This window comes from Pan paniscus, chromosome 6 (genome assembly GCF_029289425.2).
Source record: "Pan paniscus chromosome 6, NHGRI_mPanPan1-v2.0_pri, whole genome shotgun sequence".
In the NCBI taxonomy this organism is placed as follows: domain Eukaryota; kingdom Metazoa; phylum Chordata; class Mammalia; order Primates; family Hominidae; genus Pan; species Pan paniscus.
This window is the reverse complement of record NC_073255.2, coordinates 48858094-48873566: the sequence shown is the minus strand read 5'-3', so window position 1 is coordinate 48873566 and position 15473 is coordinate 48858094. Positions and strand designations below refer to the sequence as shown.

Here is a 15473-nt window from a genome sequence, read left to right as displayed (position 1 = left end):
AGATACAGTGAATTCTAAAGGTTGACCTGATCAGAGTATTTATATAAGAGATACTGAGGTGTAAGATAAGTTTACTAAATACCCTGGAGTGAATTCACGCTGTGACATCAAAATTTACGCAGGGGATGTCATTGTTATTTACAGTTCACTTTTTTAAAAAGGAGGGGAAATGCTGTTTTGGAAACAATAGAATCACACACTTGAAAAGACCTTGAAAGATCATCTGGTCCTTGAAGGCTTGGTTAGCTGTCAGCCTCCAGCTGTAAGCACCTACAGGATCTGCCTTCGATTTCTAGCTAAGGCCATAGTCTTCCAGGGCATCCCCCAGCCAATGATTGAGCATAGCAGGAATATCAAGGTCTGGCTGTGTGTGCCTAATGCAGGAATCCTTTTGTTCTTTGCTCCAGAGTTCCTTTTTATGTTGGCTAAAGCTTTGTTGGATCTACACAGCAATCTGAGGCTCTCTTTGCCCTATCCCGCTTCTTCCTCCCTTCCCTATTACAGGAATCAGATCAACACCACTTTCTGAAGGCTTTCCCTGCCTAATCATGTTTCCTCCTCTTTTTATCTTTCACAGACATTATACTCCCCACCCACCTATAGACCTCATGCACTCCTGACTCTATCTCCATATCTGTCTCCTGCTGGATATAATAAATGAAAAGAACATAGTCATAAAACATGTAACCAACAAAAGACTTATGTCCAGAATATACAAAGAACCTTTAAACACAATAAGAAAACAACCTAATTTTTTATAGACAAAGATTTCATTTAAAAAATATACAAATTGGCCAGGCGCGGTGGCTCATGCCTGTAATCCCAGCACGTTGAGAGGCCGAGGCGGGTGGATCATCTGAGGTCAGGAGTTCAAGACCAGCCTGGCCAATATGGTGAAACCTCATCTCTGCTAAAAATACAAAAATTAGCCGGGCGTGGTAGCAGGCGCCTGTAATCTCAGCTTCTCGGGAGGCTGAGGCAGGAGAATCGCTTGAACCTGAAAAGCAGGGGTTGCAGTGAGCCGAGATTACGCCACTGCACTCCAGACTGGGAAAGAGAGCAAGACTCCATCTCCAAAAAAAAAGAAATACATATACAAATAACAAATAAGCACATGAAAATGTGTTCAATATCATAAGTCATCTGGAAAATGCAAATTAAAGCCACGGTAATAGATACTACTACACACTCATTAGAATAGCTAATGTTAAAAATACTGTCAATTCCAAGTGAGGTAGAGGATGTGGATCAACTGACACTCAAACATTGATGGTGGAAGTGTAAAGTGGTACTATCTCTTTGGAAACACAGCTTAACAGTTTCTTATTGTATTAGTCCATTCTCATGCTGCTACAGAGGACCGCTCCAGACTGGCTAATTTATAAAGGAAAAAAAGTTTAATTGACTCACAGTCCCGCAGGGCTGGGGAGGCCTCAGGAAACTTAAAATCATGGTGGAAGGGGAAGCAAACACATCCCTCTTCACATGACGTCAGGAAGGAGAAGTGCCAAGCAAGAGGGGGAAAAGGCCCTTATAAAACCATCAGATCTCATGATAACTCACTCACTATGACAAGAACAGCAGCATGAGGGTAACTGCCCCTATGATTCAATTAACTCCCACCAGGTCCCTCTCATGACACGTGGGGATTGTGAACTACAATTCAAGATGAGATGAGATTTCGGTGGGGACACAGCCAAACCATACCACTTGTTTTTTTGTTTTTTTTTTTTTGAGACAGAGTCTCGCTCTGTCGCCCAGGCTGGAGTGCAGTGGTGCGATCTCAGCTCACTGCAACCTCCGCCTCCCAGGTTCAAGCGATTCTCCTGACTCAGCCTCCTGAGTAGCTGGGATTACAGGCGTGTGCCACCACGCTCAGCTAATTTTTGTATTTTTAGTAGAGATGGGGTTTCACCATGTTGGTCAGGCTGGTCTCAAACTCCTGATCTCATGATCTGCCCGCCTCGGCCTCCCAAAGTGCTGGGATTACAGGTGTGAGCCACCGTGCCCGGCCCATACCACTTATAATGTTAAATGTATACTTACTATATGACCAGCAATTCCACTTCTAGATATTTACCCAAGAGAAATGAAAATGTGTACACAAAATGGCATGTACAAAAATGTCCACAGCAGCTTTATTCATAATAGCCAAAAACTGGAAACAATCCAAATGTCCAAAAATGACTACATGAACAAATCATGGTATAGCCCTATAATGAAAATAGTACTTAGCAATAAAATAGATCAATCTACTGGTACATGCAACCAAATAAATGAATCTCAAAAACATGTTGAGTCAAAGAAGCCAAATATATTAAAGGACATATACAATTCCATTTCTATGAAATTCTAAACTGGCAAAACTAATCTAGTGATAAAAATTGGATCAAGCGTTGCCAGGGATGAGAGACTGACCGCAAAGGAGCACGAGGAAATTCTCTGGGGTGATGGAAATTTTCTATATCTTCATAGGTGGTGTTTACACTCAAAATGTATGCATGTTACTGCATGATTTTAAAAATGTGTTCCTGACATTTACAAATATAGTACTAAATAAACACTAAATACTAAACAAACATGTCATTACTATATTTAATAATATTTGTTGGTATTTCAAGTGGAATATTTATCTCATTTACATTTCTAGATGATTATTACTAGAAGAGGCTATTGGTGTGTTTATTTTTCTTATATTCAGAGACTTTATCAAATTTCTTTATTCTGTTATTTTTTAAGCAAAGTCTTTTGGGTTTTCTAGGTATATAATCATATAATGACCAAAAGGAATATCTTAGGCTGGGCATGGTGGTTCATGCCTATAATCACAGCACTTTGAAAGGCTGAGGCAGAAGGATCACTTAAGGCCAGGAGTTCAATACCAGCCTGGGCAACAAAGCGAGACCCCCGTCTCTACTAAAAATAATTTAAAAATTAGCTGGGCATTGTGGTGCGTGCCTGTAGTCCCAACTACCTGGGAAACTGAGGCAGGAGGACTGCTTGAACCCAGGTGTTTGAGGTTGCAGTGAGCTATGATTGCACCACTGCATTCCAGCTTTGGTGGCAGAACAAGATCCCGTCTCATTTTTTAAAAAGGAATATCTTCATCTTTTATTATCCAACATTTATACATGTTATTTTGTTTACTTCTCTTATTGCATGTGCTAGTGTGCTAGTCTCTAAAAGAATATTAAGTAATAATAGTGACTACCAGATGCCCTCTCCTTTCTATATGTTAAAGGAAATATCTGAACATCTAAGTGTTTAAAATACTACTCGTTGGAATTTTTGTAAAGTCTTTACCAATTTGTAGTTTCTGTTTCTACTTTATTTTGTTAGAAATGATTTTTAAATTTTTTCAAATAACTTTTTAGCATTTATTAATATAACATGTTTTTTCCCTTTTATATTGTTGATGCAGGCTAGGCACAGTGGCTCATGCCTGTAATCCCAGCACTTTGGGAGGCTGACACAGGAGGATAGCTTGAGCTCAGAAGTTGGAGACCAGCCTAGGCAACATAGTGAGACTCCTGTCTCTACAAAAAAATCAAAAAATTAGCCAGGTGCAGTGGTACATGCCTGTAGTCCTAGCTACTCAAGAGGTTGAGGCAGGAGGGTAGCTCAAGCCCAGGAGATCGAGGATGCAGTGAGTTGTGATCTCACCACTGCACTCCAGCCTGGGTGACAGAGCAAGACGCTGTTTAAAAAAAAAAAAATAGTCAATGCAATGAAATATTATTGATGTCCTAATATTGCAAAAGTTTGCTTTCCTGGTACAAAACCTCTTAAATTATTCTTTTGATAAAGTACTACCAGGTTGGTGCAAAAGTAAACCCCAATTAATTTTGCACCAACCTACTAGATTCTCTTTTGGATATATATTCACAAGCTAACTTGAACTTTGGGGTTTTTCTGGTACTGTCTTTATGAAGTTACAGTAAGGCTGGCTTCATGAAATGATTTAAGGAGTTTCTTCTTTTTCTCTCCCCTAAAATGGTAAAAATAGTTTAAGACTCCATCATTCCTTAAAGATTGCAAAGGACTTAATGTGAAACTCCCAAGTCTCCATGACATTTTTAATAGTAGATATTTAATGTCCAATTTTTCTATGGTAATTAGTCTCTTCATGACCCTACTTCTTGGGTCAATTTTCTTAGAAAGTCATTCATATCTCTCAGGTTTTCGAATGTGTTGCTTTTGAGTTTTAGTTGGTAATTAATATTTTAATCTCCTTCTGCATCAGTGGTTATCTCATTTCTCATTCTTGTATAATTTTGTTCTCTTTAAAAATCTGGGTCATGACAGGATTATCTATCTTATTGGTGTTTTCAAATAATACAAAAAATAACTGGACTTATTTATTCAAGTTTTGAGGTTTTCTATTTTATTGTTATCTTTATTGCTTACTACCATTTTGTTCCTAATAAAGATATATACATATATCTTAATATATTTACATTAATAAAATATACATATTTGTAGTTTATATATTTTTTATTTGTGGGATGCCAAATTCTCTCTGGAGATTTAAAATTGTAACATGAACCAACCACCCACTCCCATACACTCATGGTTCTTACTGTGCTTATTTAAAAATTTTTTTCATAGCATTTATTTATGATCTTCTAACAAACCTTATGCTACTTATATATTGCTTATTGTTTATCCTGTCAATTTTACATGACTGTAAAGTTGACAAGGGTTGGGAACTTCTGTCTGTTCATTGATGTATCCCAAAGCCTGGAATGGTGCCTGACACAAGGTAGGTGTTCAATAAATTGTTAGATAAATAAATCATAATCACATGACCCATTTTACCCAGGCAAAGGGCAAAACAGGAATACTACAGGTGTTCATTCATTCACCAAAATCGAGTTCAGCATTTACCATGTGTCAGAACTGTCCTGGTGTTGACACAAGTCCCCACCCTTACCAAACCAACTGTTTACTTTAGGGCATATGAACAGGAATGGGAGGCAGAAGGATATCGTGAATCAATGAAAAAATATATTGGCTTTACAAATGTACTCTATATATCTTACTAATCTCAAATTGGCTACAGTACCTCGCTTTTCGATCCTATTTTCCTTTACTCCACAATCCTAACAGTTTAAAATGTCGGCTTGTCAAATCCTTTAAATGCAGAGGAGATTCCAAAAGAGACAAAGTATTTGGGTGGTAATCGCCCATCGACTTTACTACCTTTAATAGTTTACCAAAGCGCGCGAATGTAAAACCCAGACCATGGTAAGACTACGGTGGAAATGGAAGGTGTCTCACTGAGGGTCCCGGTTGCCTTCTGCAAAGGTGAAGGTCGTGCCGGCCACGCGAGGAAATCTGCCTCGCTCACAACTCACAGGCACACATCAACACTGCCAACCGAGGGAGCCCAAAATCACCGCAAGCGAAAGGCTCCGGCGGCGGCCACGGTCCACAGCCCGCCTCCGCGCACACGCAGCCCCTCCCGAGCCTCCACTCGCCGTCTTCGCCCCGCCTTCGGACCGGAAGGAGTTGTTGGCGCTTCCGGTGGCCTGCGACCCCGTAATTGCCTCGGTGATGTCGTGGGTTCAAGCAGCCTCCTTGATCCAGGGCCCTGGAGACAAAGGGGACGTGTTTGACGAAGAAGCAGACGAGTCGCTCCTGGCGCAGCGGGAATGGCAGAGTAACATGCAAAGACGAGTCAAAGTAAACGTGGTGTGGACGGCGCGGGGTGCTGGGTTGTGGGAAGAGGCGCGGAGTTGTGAAGAAGCTGGGTCCAGAGTGGCCCCAGCCTGGCCCGGCACTGTTCTCTTTATCCCTAGGGACCCGGTCCGACCCGCGTCTTGCTAGGATTTCTCGATGGTTACTTGAAAGCGTGTAAAACAACAAGACGCATTCTTTGAGCGCCTACGGGATGCGTTAGAAACTGAGGACCGACCAAAATTAACTATGTGTAGACTTTGAACAGTTTGTAGTTTGTTGAGGATCACAGGGAAAGGAGGTGGAGAGAAACATACACTATACTTATTATGGCTGTCAAAGGACGTGTACGCAGTTTATATGGGTTGCTTGAATGGGTAGGGAGCCTAAAGTTAAGGAGTAGTGTTAATCAAGACATATTGAAAAGATGAACTAAAGTATGCTGTCAGAGGACAATAAGGGAAAGCTAATGTGGAATACTGGTGTCTAGGTAAGGGAATATTAAAGTTGGTTTCTTTTTTATTTGTTAGATGTAACTTTTTCATCTCTAATTTGTCTCACTATTCATTGAAACTAAGCTTAATTTCTGTGTGCAGCCTACAGAACCTATTTCTGGGTGAGGACCAAATAGTGAGGTCCACATCCACTTAATATATTTGCCAACCATTAAATTGCCGCTAAAGCTGCAGTTGGGAATCTGCCCTGTTTAATATTTCAGTAGAGTGGTATTTGCTTAGCCCAAAAACCATGTTGTCAATTACAAAAATGCTTTATGTGAGACTGGGGCTACACTAATAAGTATTGAGCATCTTTTAAATGCTGTGGCACCGAGAGAGATGCAGAACGAAATCACTACCCACAGAGCTTTTGCAGGTTAGTTGAATTTAGGTATTATGCAAAATTTCTGAAACCAGACTTCTCATCATCCTTTTTTTTAAAACAATTTCCTCTCTCTGCTTTGCCCTGTCTCCTCACCCACCCACACCATTCCAATCAGTTGGCAAGAGCCCAGATGTGTAATTTTCCATATATCCTTTTTGTGAAGACATTGCTAATGCTGGGTTTTGTTTTTTGTTTTTTGGTTTTTTTAATCTTTTGAAGTGATTAGAAAAGTTTATTTTGTGCTTAGGATATTTTTCTAAGGCATCACAGGTTACACATCCAAACTCTTCAATGGTATAATATTTTATATTCTAAAGGAGAGACCTTTAAAGAAAACTTGTACATTATGCTACTATAAGTCTAGTGGATTCTCCTATCCACAGAGCCTAGAAAGAAGGGGACATTACAGAAATTGTCTACTACATAATGGTCAGTTGATTCATTGTATTTATGGTTTTCCCCCTTCTTGTAAGGTGAAAACTATGTATGCCCTTTAAGGAGTATGCTCTTTAAGGAGTAAAAATACAGTAAGTGTACCATCCTGTTGATTTCTACCTGTAAGATACCACACAATATTAGCAGTTAGGAAAGAACAGGAAAATATGAAGTTTGTATCTTAAAATATAAAAATGTGTGGCGAAACCCCATCTCTACTAAAAATACAAAAATTAGCCGGGTATGGTGGCGTGCACCTATAGTCCCAGCTACTTGGGAGGCTGAGGCAGAAGAATCACTTGAATCCGGGAGGCAGAGGTTGCAGTGAGCCGAGGTCATGCCACTGCACTCCAGCCTGGGTGACAGAGCGCGACTCCATCTCAAAAAATAATGATAATAATAAATATATATATATATAGTTAATGATTTTGAAACATCAAGCATTACAGACTGTAAAATTAATTAAGAACTTTCTGTATATGAGGCCAAAGATACATTTAAAACATATACAAGAAGATGCTTTTTCCTGAGTAGAATGCAAACTTTGTTTTATATTAAGCTTCTGTGAATTTTCAAAATGTAAAATACCAGGACTTTTCCACATCAGACAAAAATCAGGAATGTTCACCTTCACATCCAAAAAGAAAAATTTTAAAAGACAATTTCAAGTAGTTCAGCAAGAATGATTTAAAATCTGAAATGAATGGCCAAAATTTTAAATTATCAACAGACAGTTCAATTTGATGGATCTCTCAGTAAACTTCAGTTTGAAACAACAACAAAAAATGCTGTTTACTAAATCATAAAAGATAATTCCAGGATATTATCCAATTTGAAAAATAAAAAATGTAACCCGTAATAAATAAGAAAAATACAAGAGAAAATCAACCTTTATTGGAATCGAGAGAATACCATGGACTTTAAAACTTCCTAAATCAGTAGCGTATCCTATATTACCATGTGTAGAAAACTGCAACTAATTAATGTAAGGTAGTTTTTATTAGTTGCATAACTTAAAAATATGAGGAAATTTTGGAATATATCTCTAAAACCACAGAATTGTCACTGGAATATATATTTCTTGAGACAGTGGGCAAAGTTCCCATTTATGGGAAATACTTTCCTTTTTTCACACACATGAAACTGAGAAAAATTATATCAAATGAGAAATATTTTTCTCTAAAATAATCTTAAGTACCCCAATAATGCAATACTGGGGAAATGTAAATTTTCAAAACTCAGATTTGAAACAGGTTATTATTAAACAAATATACATAAATCTTACTGTTTGGCACGATTTTTCAAAAATTAGAGAACTAGTTAAACCACCATACTGTCCTTAAATCATATTTCAAACTTACATACCTAGTGCTTTTATGTTCTGAATGTAGAGTCTTCAATTTAATGACAATCTAGACTGAACCCTGTAATATACAAGCAAGTCACAGTTCACTTCAAACCAAAAGAAATAATCAGTCTTCTGTTTTTATCAAAATCATGATATTAAGATAACTATACAATTTATCTGTGACCAGTGATGGACCCAGAGAGTGTTGTGTTATGGCATTCTGTGGAAAGTCTTTGTTCCTTCTTTACTTTTGGCTTCTTCTTCTGAAACATCTTCTTTATCCGCCTCTTGTTCTTCCTCCAGTTTTTTCAAAGGTTGAGCAGATTCTGATAATTTTTTTTAAGGATATGGCTGTGGTCTGTGCCTTTCTGAAGGACAAAGGCAACCTGCCACAAATATCATACAGAGTCCTAGTAACAGTCCAGAATGCAGAGTTGCTAAAGGAAAAACAGCATATGATCCCCACACTGGCAATCCAATGTCTTCAATAAAGTAGTTATGGCAAGTCCTGATCCACGTAGATAGCTGAAAGAGTGCTGACGTACTACTCATCTGAACAGAACCTGAACCAAACCATGATGAAACGGGTTCAATACTCTTCCACTCTTTATCACTTATAAAGTTTATGAAGTCCTTCTGAGTCCTTGGACCCTGAGGATGCCTAAATTCACCATCTTTACAATGATAAATAGTAGGAAGAGCAGTTATTGTAAACTGTCCAGTCAGTCCTGGCTGCTCTGTGACATCTACTTTCACAACATTAACCTCAGATCTTCTCCCCATTCAGCAAAACTTTCCCATTCCGGTTAATGGTTTTGACAAGCAGGGCACCACGGGGCATAAAATTGTATCATCCAGCCTCCTTCCAGCAGCTCTCTCCAGTTCTTGTCTGTGATGATGCGTACGTTGCTCTGCCGCCTGTGGGTCCAGGGAGCACCCCCAAGCAACAGTACCAGGACTGCCAGCGGAACTGCAAGACTCCTGGAGGGTGCCATGTCTGCCGCTTGCCCACCTCACAGCAAGCGTGGCGGCCCAACACTAGGTTTTTTAAAAACTGTGACTATCAGTGTTTGAAAAATTGCCCGGTAACTCTAGACTTCAAAAGTGGGATAAGTAATGATAAACCAATAATAAACTTAGGAGAAGCATAGTCTGCTTTAGTTATATTGTTATGCCATATTATGGTCAGTAACACGGTAAAGGCCTAATTCATCTGCTTTCTAAATTGGTTCTGTACTTTTCTAGAAAAGCCTACATGTATATACTTAGTTACAGCTGCACTTCTCCATTACTTATTTTTAGGAAGGTTATAGAGATGGAATAGATGCTGGCAAAGCAGTTACTCTTCAACAGGGCTTCAATCAAGGTTATAAGGAAGGTGCAGAAGTCATTTTAAACTATGGACGACTCCGAGGAACATTGAGGTAATTTTTAAAGTCTAAATGCTGAATCATTTTAACCTCAATACTACTGGAGGATGTTTCTGTATAAATAAAGTGTTTAAACTGAAATGCTTTTCCTGGTGCTAAATACACTAAAGCGTGTCGCAGATCATAGAATTATATCGCCTTCAAAAAGTCAAAATCTTTATCAGCTCATCTACTTTAATGTGTGAACTACATATTGTCTTTTCGTGCAAAGAAATGGTAAGAAGATGTATACTTCTGCTACCTGAACAATTATCTATCTCATTGAAAGGTCTTCAGATTTTGAATAAAACTTTTAGTACTTCCACACAATATGACAGACCTCTAGACTAGAAGTACATGATGAAAATAGTTGGTAATTAAGATAAAATTGATTTAATTTACTTTAGTCCTGAACATTGAATACTTGTCAGGATGCCATTGCAATAATGGCATATATCGGAGCCAAATGGTCAAATGATACACAGAGCCAGGAGCCTAGCAGCCTTGTCCAGTTTGATGCTCTATACCAAGCTTGTCCAACCAGTGGCCTGCATATCACATGTGGCCCAGGACGGCTTTGAATATGGCCCAACACAAATTCATAAACTTTCTTAAAACAATATGAGCATTATGAAATTTTTTTCATGATATTTTTTCTTTTTTCTTTTTTTTTTTTTAACTCATCAGCTATCATTAGTGTTAATGTATTTTATGTGTGGCCCAAGACAGTTCTTCCAATGTGGCCCAGGAAAGCCAAAAGATTGGACACCCCTGCTTTATACCCTTTACACTGTCCTTGGTAGAGAAAAAAAAAAAAATGCTTCAAGGAATCGCTAATTTTAAAGAAGAGTAGATGATAAAAGTTACCAAAACAAACCGAAAATTTTATTGTATTTGGGATTTTAGAAAATCCAACTATTAGGAACCAGAATTTAGTCTGCTACAGTAGGAAAACAATGTGAATATTCACATCATCAAGTTGATGTTACATAACCTTAGAAAGCTACTGCTGAATCTTTTATATCAATGGATTCTATTTTTAAATACTTTTCATAATCATTATTTTATGACATGACTATAATATTAAATCTGTTAGGACTAGAAGAATTTTTACCTTTTTCAAGGAAATTGTTAGTAGTTCAGCAAACAGTTTCTACTCTGTGACATAAGCCCAGGAAAGTGAAGTCTCTTGAAAACTTTTTTTCTCTAACCTTCATTCTTGATGGCAAGCAACTATGTGCTTAGAACGATGGTTTTCAACTTTGGTTGCACCTTAACTCTGAAACTTAAAAAAAAGATAACCCCTGAGATTCTGATTTAATTGGTGTGGAGTATAATCTGGGCCTTGATAGGGTTCAGAGCTCTTCAGGTGATTCTAATGTGCATCCATGATTGAGAATTGCTAGTTAAGAAGCTGTTTAATGTCCTTAAAGAAGAAACTAATTTTTCTTTCTCGGAGTTGTATTCATCTTCAACAGATATTACATAGTCATAAGAGAAAAATATAAAATCAGGAAAAGCGTATATAGAATTGTGAAAGAGGGGTTATGAATTATAAACAGTTTTATGATTAAGTCCAATCGTTGGTTATTGAAAGATAGTCTTATATTTTTAAGTCCTATTTTGCTATTTAACCCTTGTTTATACTTTTGTTCAGTGCTTTGCTCTCCTGGTGTCACCTTCATAATAATAATTCAACTTTGATCAATAAAATAAACAATCTTCTGGATGCAGTTGGCCAGTGTGAAGAGTATGTGCTCAAACATCTGAAATCAATCACTCCACCGTCCCATGTTGTAGATTTATTGGACTCCATTGAGGATATGGACCTTTGTCATGTAGTTCCAGCTGAGAAAAAGATTGATGAAGCTAAAGATGAAAGACTCTGTGAAAATAATGCTGAGTTTAACAAAAACTGTAGCAAGAGCCATAGTGGGATAGATTGTTCATATGTAGAATGTTGTAGAACACAGGAGCATGCACATTCAGAAAACCCAAGCCCCACATGGATTTTGGAACAGACAGCCAGTTTAGTTAAACAGCTGGGCCTATCAGTAGATGTATTACAACACCTCAAACAGCTATAAAATTACCTTCCCTTTTCTAATGAAAATAATGTTCAGAACATTTGGTTTCCTAACAATTGAAATTTGTACTGGTTTCTACATCAAACACCTCAACTGTAGGGTTACCCTTTATGGAAGTTTGAAATTAACACTATTGTCTTCAAAATTAACACTATTAAATGTAATATAAGCCTTTTTTCTTTGTCACTGGTAATTTTTATGTAGTTTTAAGATATGGTCAGAAATTTCTATTGTCATTGACATTTCCAAACTTGTGGTCAAAATGAAGTGTTTTCAGACTCATTAGCAAAAGTGAACAAGAATTAAACATATTTTGTAAGGACCTACCCCTACTTCTACCTCCTGTCACTATTAGGTGGTCAGGACCTCACCAAACCAAAGTTATAAAAATAACTTAATAGTTAACGTAAATATAGACACACAGACAGATATATAGATATAGATATGTAGATATATATTGAAATTAAGAGACTGTGAGAAACTGAAGCAGTGTTTATGCTGTTGATTAAATGGTTAACAGCAAAATACTAAAATGTGTTTTAGTTTTGTGTTAATTAAAAGTAAGGACATTCAGTTTTATGAAAAGCATAGAAAATATATTTTATGCTAAAGTCTAAGGAAAATACCTACTTAGTTTTTCTAAGTAGTAAGGAGTTAGTAATATTGCCTAACAGTGTGCCAGATTATTTTAAACTGCAGTATTTTTCATATTCACATAGGAGTAAAACACTGAAACCACTGACTTCTATATTACCTTGAGGTAATAGTCTAGCATGGACAAAATTAGATTCAAATTTTTACTCCAGGATCTAAACTCAGAATCAGGAGAGGATTTCTCAGCACTTTTATTCACCTGAAACACAAGTTTATATGAGATACCTGACTTCAAAGGCACTGAAATAATTGTCCCTCATTGGTAGCCTTAATTGCTCTTTCACCCCTATTTATACCTACCATCTAAGCTGAAAGACAGGCATATTGAGATGAAGAATCTGACAAAGTGTATCTTTTCAAGAGATTAAAAATGTATACTGTACTATGACCCTCCTCAAAGTTCACAGAAGAACATTAAGAAATTGAAGCAACAGATTTAAAATCAGAAAGCCATATTAAGTTTCAGGATTTATTAAAACCCCTGCTGAAGATACCAGTGCCATTTGACAGCTGGCTAAAAAAAGCTCTTCGATCTCTCCAGATGTGAAGACTGTTTTCAGAGATTTACTAGTTTGTCTTGTTAATATATGTTTCCATGTTTATGGACACAGCCCAAATCTCAACTCCACATGGAATATGGGTATTATAAGCAGCCTCTAAAGTCTTTTTAATGTTGCTGTGCCGTGCATATACATATGAAATACCTCTAAGGATGCATCTCAAGGCCACCCTAAGTAAAAATGTCATAGGTGTGGTAAATCTTGAGATTTTTATCTAGGCTTTTCCTGATAAGATTCCCTGAAGATAACACCCATTGCCACCATTGGCTACATATGGTGTGTTTGTACAGATTTTTATAGAAAATGAAATCAGGAGAATTAGCTAGTTGAGACTATTGGATTGAAAACATCTCTCGAACTTGTTTTGCCTTTTAAAAAATACAGAAGGGGCCAGGCACAGTGGCTCACACCTGTAATCTCAACACTTTGGGAGGTGAAGACAGGAGGATCACTTGAGTCCAAGAGTTCAAGACCAGACTGGGCAACATAGTGAGACTTTGTCTCTAGTAAAATGAAAAAAATCCGCTGGGTGCAGTGGCTCATGCCTGTAATCCTAACACTCTGGGAGGCCAAAGCAGGTGGATTGCCTGACCTCAGGAGTTCGAGACCAGCCTGGGCAACATGGTGAAACCCCGTCTCTGCTAAAATACAAAAAATGAGCCAGGCATGGTGGTGCATGCCTGTAATCCCAGCTACTGGGGAGGCTGAGGCACAAGGATTGCTTGAGCCTAGGAAGCGGAGGTTGCAGTGAGCCAAGATTGTGCTGCTACTCTCCAGCCTGGGTGACAGAGCAAGACTCTGTCTCCAAAAAAAAAAAAAAAAAAAAATCCGACAGGCATGGTGTTAAGTCCCTGTAGTCTTCGCTACTTGGGAAGCTGAGCTGGGAGGATCACTTGAGTGCAGAAGGTTGAGGCTGCAGTGAGATAAGATCACCCCACTCTACTTCAGCCTGGGTAACAGAGCAATACCCCGTCTCTAAAAACATGAAATATAGAAGTTCCTGGACTGCAGAGGAATGTTAATGGCATGCTGATTCTACCTGTGTTCCATGAACATGAGCCTCTGTACTAGAACCAAGAATGAAGGGAAAGAGCTTACTGGCCTTGGGTCTCTTGCCTTGCCTCACATGTTGTAGGTCTGCCAGGTCTTCCCATGAGAATACCCTGCATGAGCATAAATGAAAAATGGTAAAGCAAGATTGCCCCAGAGCTGGCACAGCCAGAGTTTCAAGGCCCAGAACCCAGACATTAGACTGAGTGGTGTGGCTTCCTTAGAAACAAATTTCATCTAAAATAAGTTACTTCTGGTTGCTAATATATCTGAGGTTTTTAAAAAGGGTGATAAGGAAGCCCACAGAACCACACTTTTCTGACATTTTAGTTACTAGAACTGCTGAGGCCACCAAAAATGTTGTGATATGTAAAGGGAGTGGGCAGCTGAATGCACATACCTGCGTCCTTACCTAATATATATCCTTTACACTACTTATTAACTGCTTTGTGGGAAACCAAAATAAAAGCCTTCAGCCAAGTCTAAGTTGTGATTCTACCCTCTTCCAACTAAGGTTAGAGCTTAGTTCTTAGAACTAAGGTTCCAGTCTAAGATACAGGAGAGAGAGAGAGAGAGAGAGAGTGTGTGTGTGTGTGTGTGTGTGTGTGTGTGTGTGTGTGTGTGTGTGTGTGTGTGTAGAAAGTGATCCACCAATCAGGCTTCTTGTTCTACAGAAATTCTCAAATCTCTGTCATGAAGATACTTTACCGCAACAGTTGCCTTTCTTGATTTTGCCCCTACGTAATGCCTTTTCTGAACAAACATGCTGGAGCACGAGTCTGCCATCACTGTCTCAAATTCTTAATTTCTCATGCACTCTCCACCTTTAAACTACTTTTTGCTAAAGTCACTGATAGCCAGTCACACAACTGTCCATCACTGACTTGTTTTCAGTCCTATCATTTGTCTCCTCTCCATCATTGGACATGAACAATTCACTGCTTATACAATCCCTTCTCCTTGCCTTCTCCAGCAACACTTTTTCTTGTCCGCTCATTACTATTCCCTATCATTTTGCTAACTCTCCCCGACTCTGACTGCTGCTTAGATGTAGGGATTCCCCAGAGTTTCACTGTTGGACCTCTTTGTTTTTATATTCTGACCAGATGATCTCACCTATTAATGTCATCCCTGTTCATCCATAGCTGGAAACATTAAGTCTTCCTCTGCCCTTCCTGTGCCATCATACCCTACTTCTAACTGAGTTGCTTTACATCTTTCAAACAGTTTGAGTCTGGCCTCCTTTCATTCTAATCACCCAGATTTTAATTTATGTACCAGCCTCATCACTAATGTCAGTACCTACAATCTAGCTGTCTTCCTGTCCATTCTGTCTCTTACCAATATTATCTTTCCAAAACAGTTTACT

The 15473-nt window shown here is 38.4% G+C and overlaps 1 protein-coding gene, 1 long non-coding RNA gene and 1 pseudogene across 3 annotated transcripts in view; 1 reads left to right on the top strand and 2 right to left on the bottom strand.

Moving 5' to 3' along the window:
* The window catches only part of LOC117980941 (uncharacterized), a 36328-nt gene extending 30917 nt beyond the window's left edge, over positions 1-5411 (bottom strand). The window contains exon 1 of the long non-coding RNA XR_004672445.3: positions 5281-5411. This is a non-coding gene — a long non-coding RNA (uncharacterized LOC117980941). The remainder of the gene's footprint in view (positions 1-5280) is intronic.
* Positions 5412-5478: 67 nt separating this feature from the next.
* The window catches only part of YAE1 (YAE1 maturation factor of ABCE1), a 45776-nt gene continuing 35781 nt past the window's right edge, over positions 5479-15473 (top strand). The window contains exons 1-3 of one of the 2 annotated variants that reach the window (XM_003804380.5): positions 5502-5685; positions 9647-9768; positions 11411-12015. In XM_003804380.5, coding sequence (XP_003804428.3) covers positions 5557-5685; positions 9647-9768; positions 11411-11840 — 681 coding nt within the window. In that variant the 5' untranslated portion in view covers positions 5502-5556 and the 3' untranslated portion in view covers positions 11841-12015. Of the gene's footprint in view, positions 5686-9646; positions 9769-11410; positions 12016-15473 lie in introns of those variants that run through there. The other variant, XM_034964009.4, reaches the window with a different exon arrangement.
* On the bottom strand, positions 8469-9339 carry LOC134730743 (thioredoxin-related transmembrane protein 1-like; annotated as a pseudogene).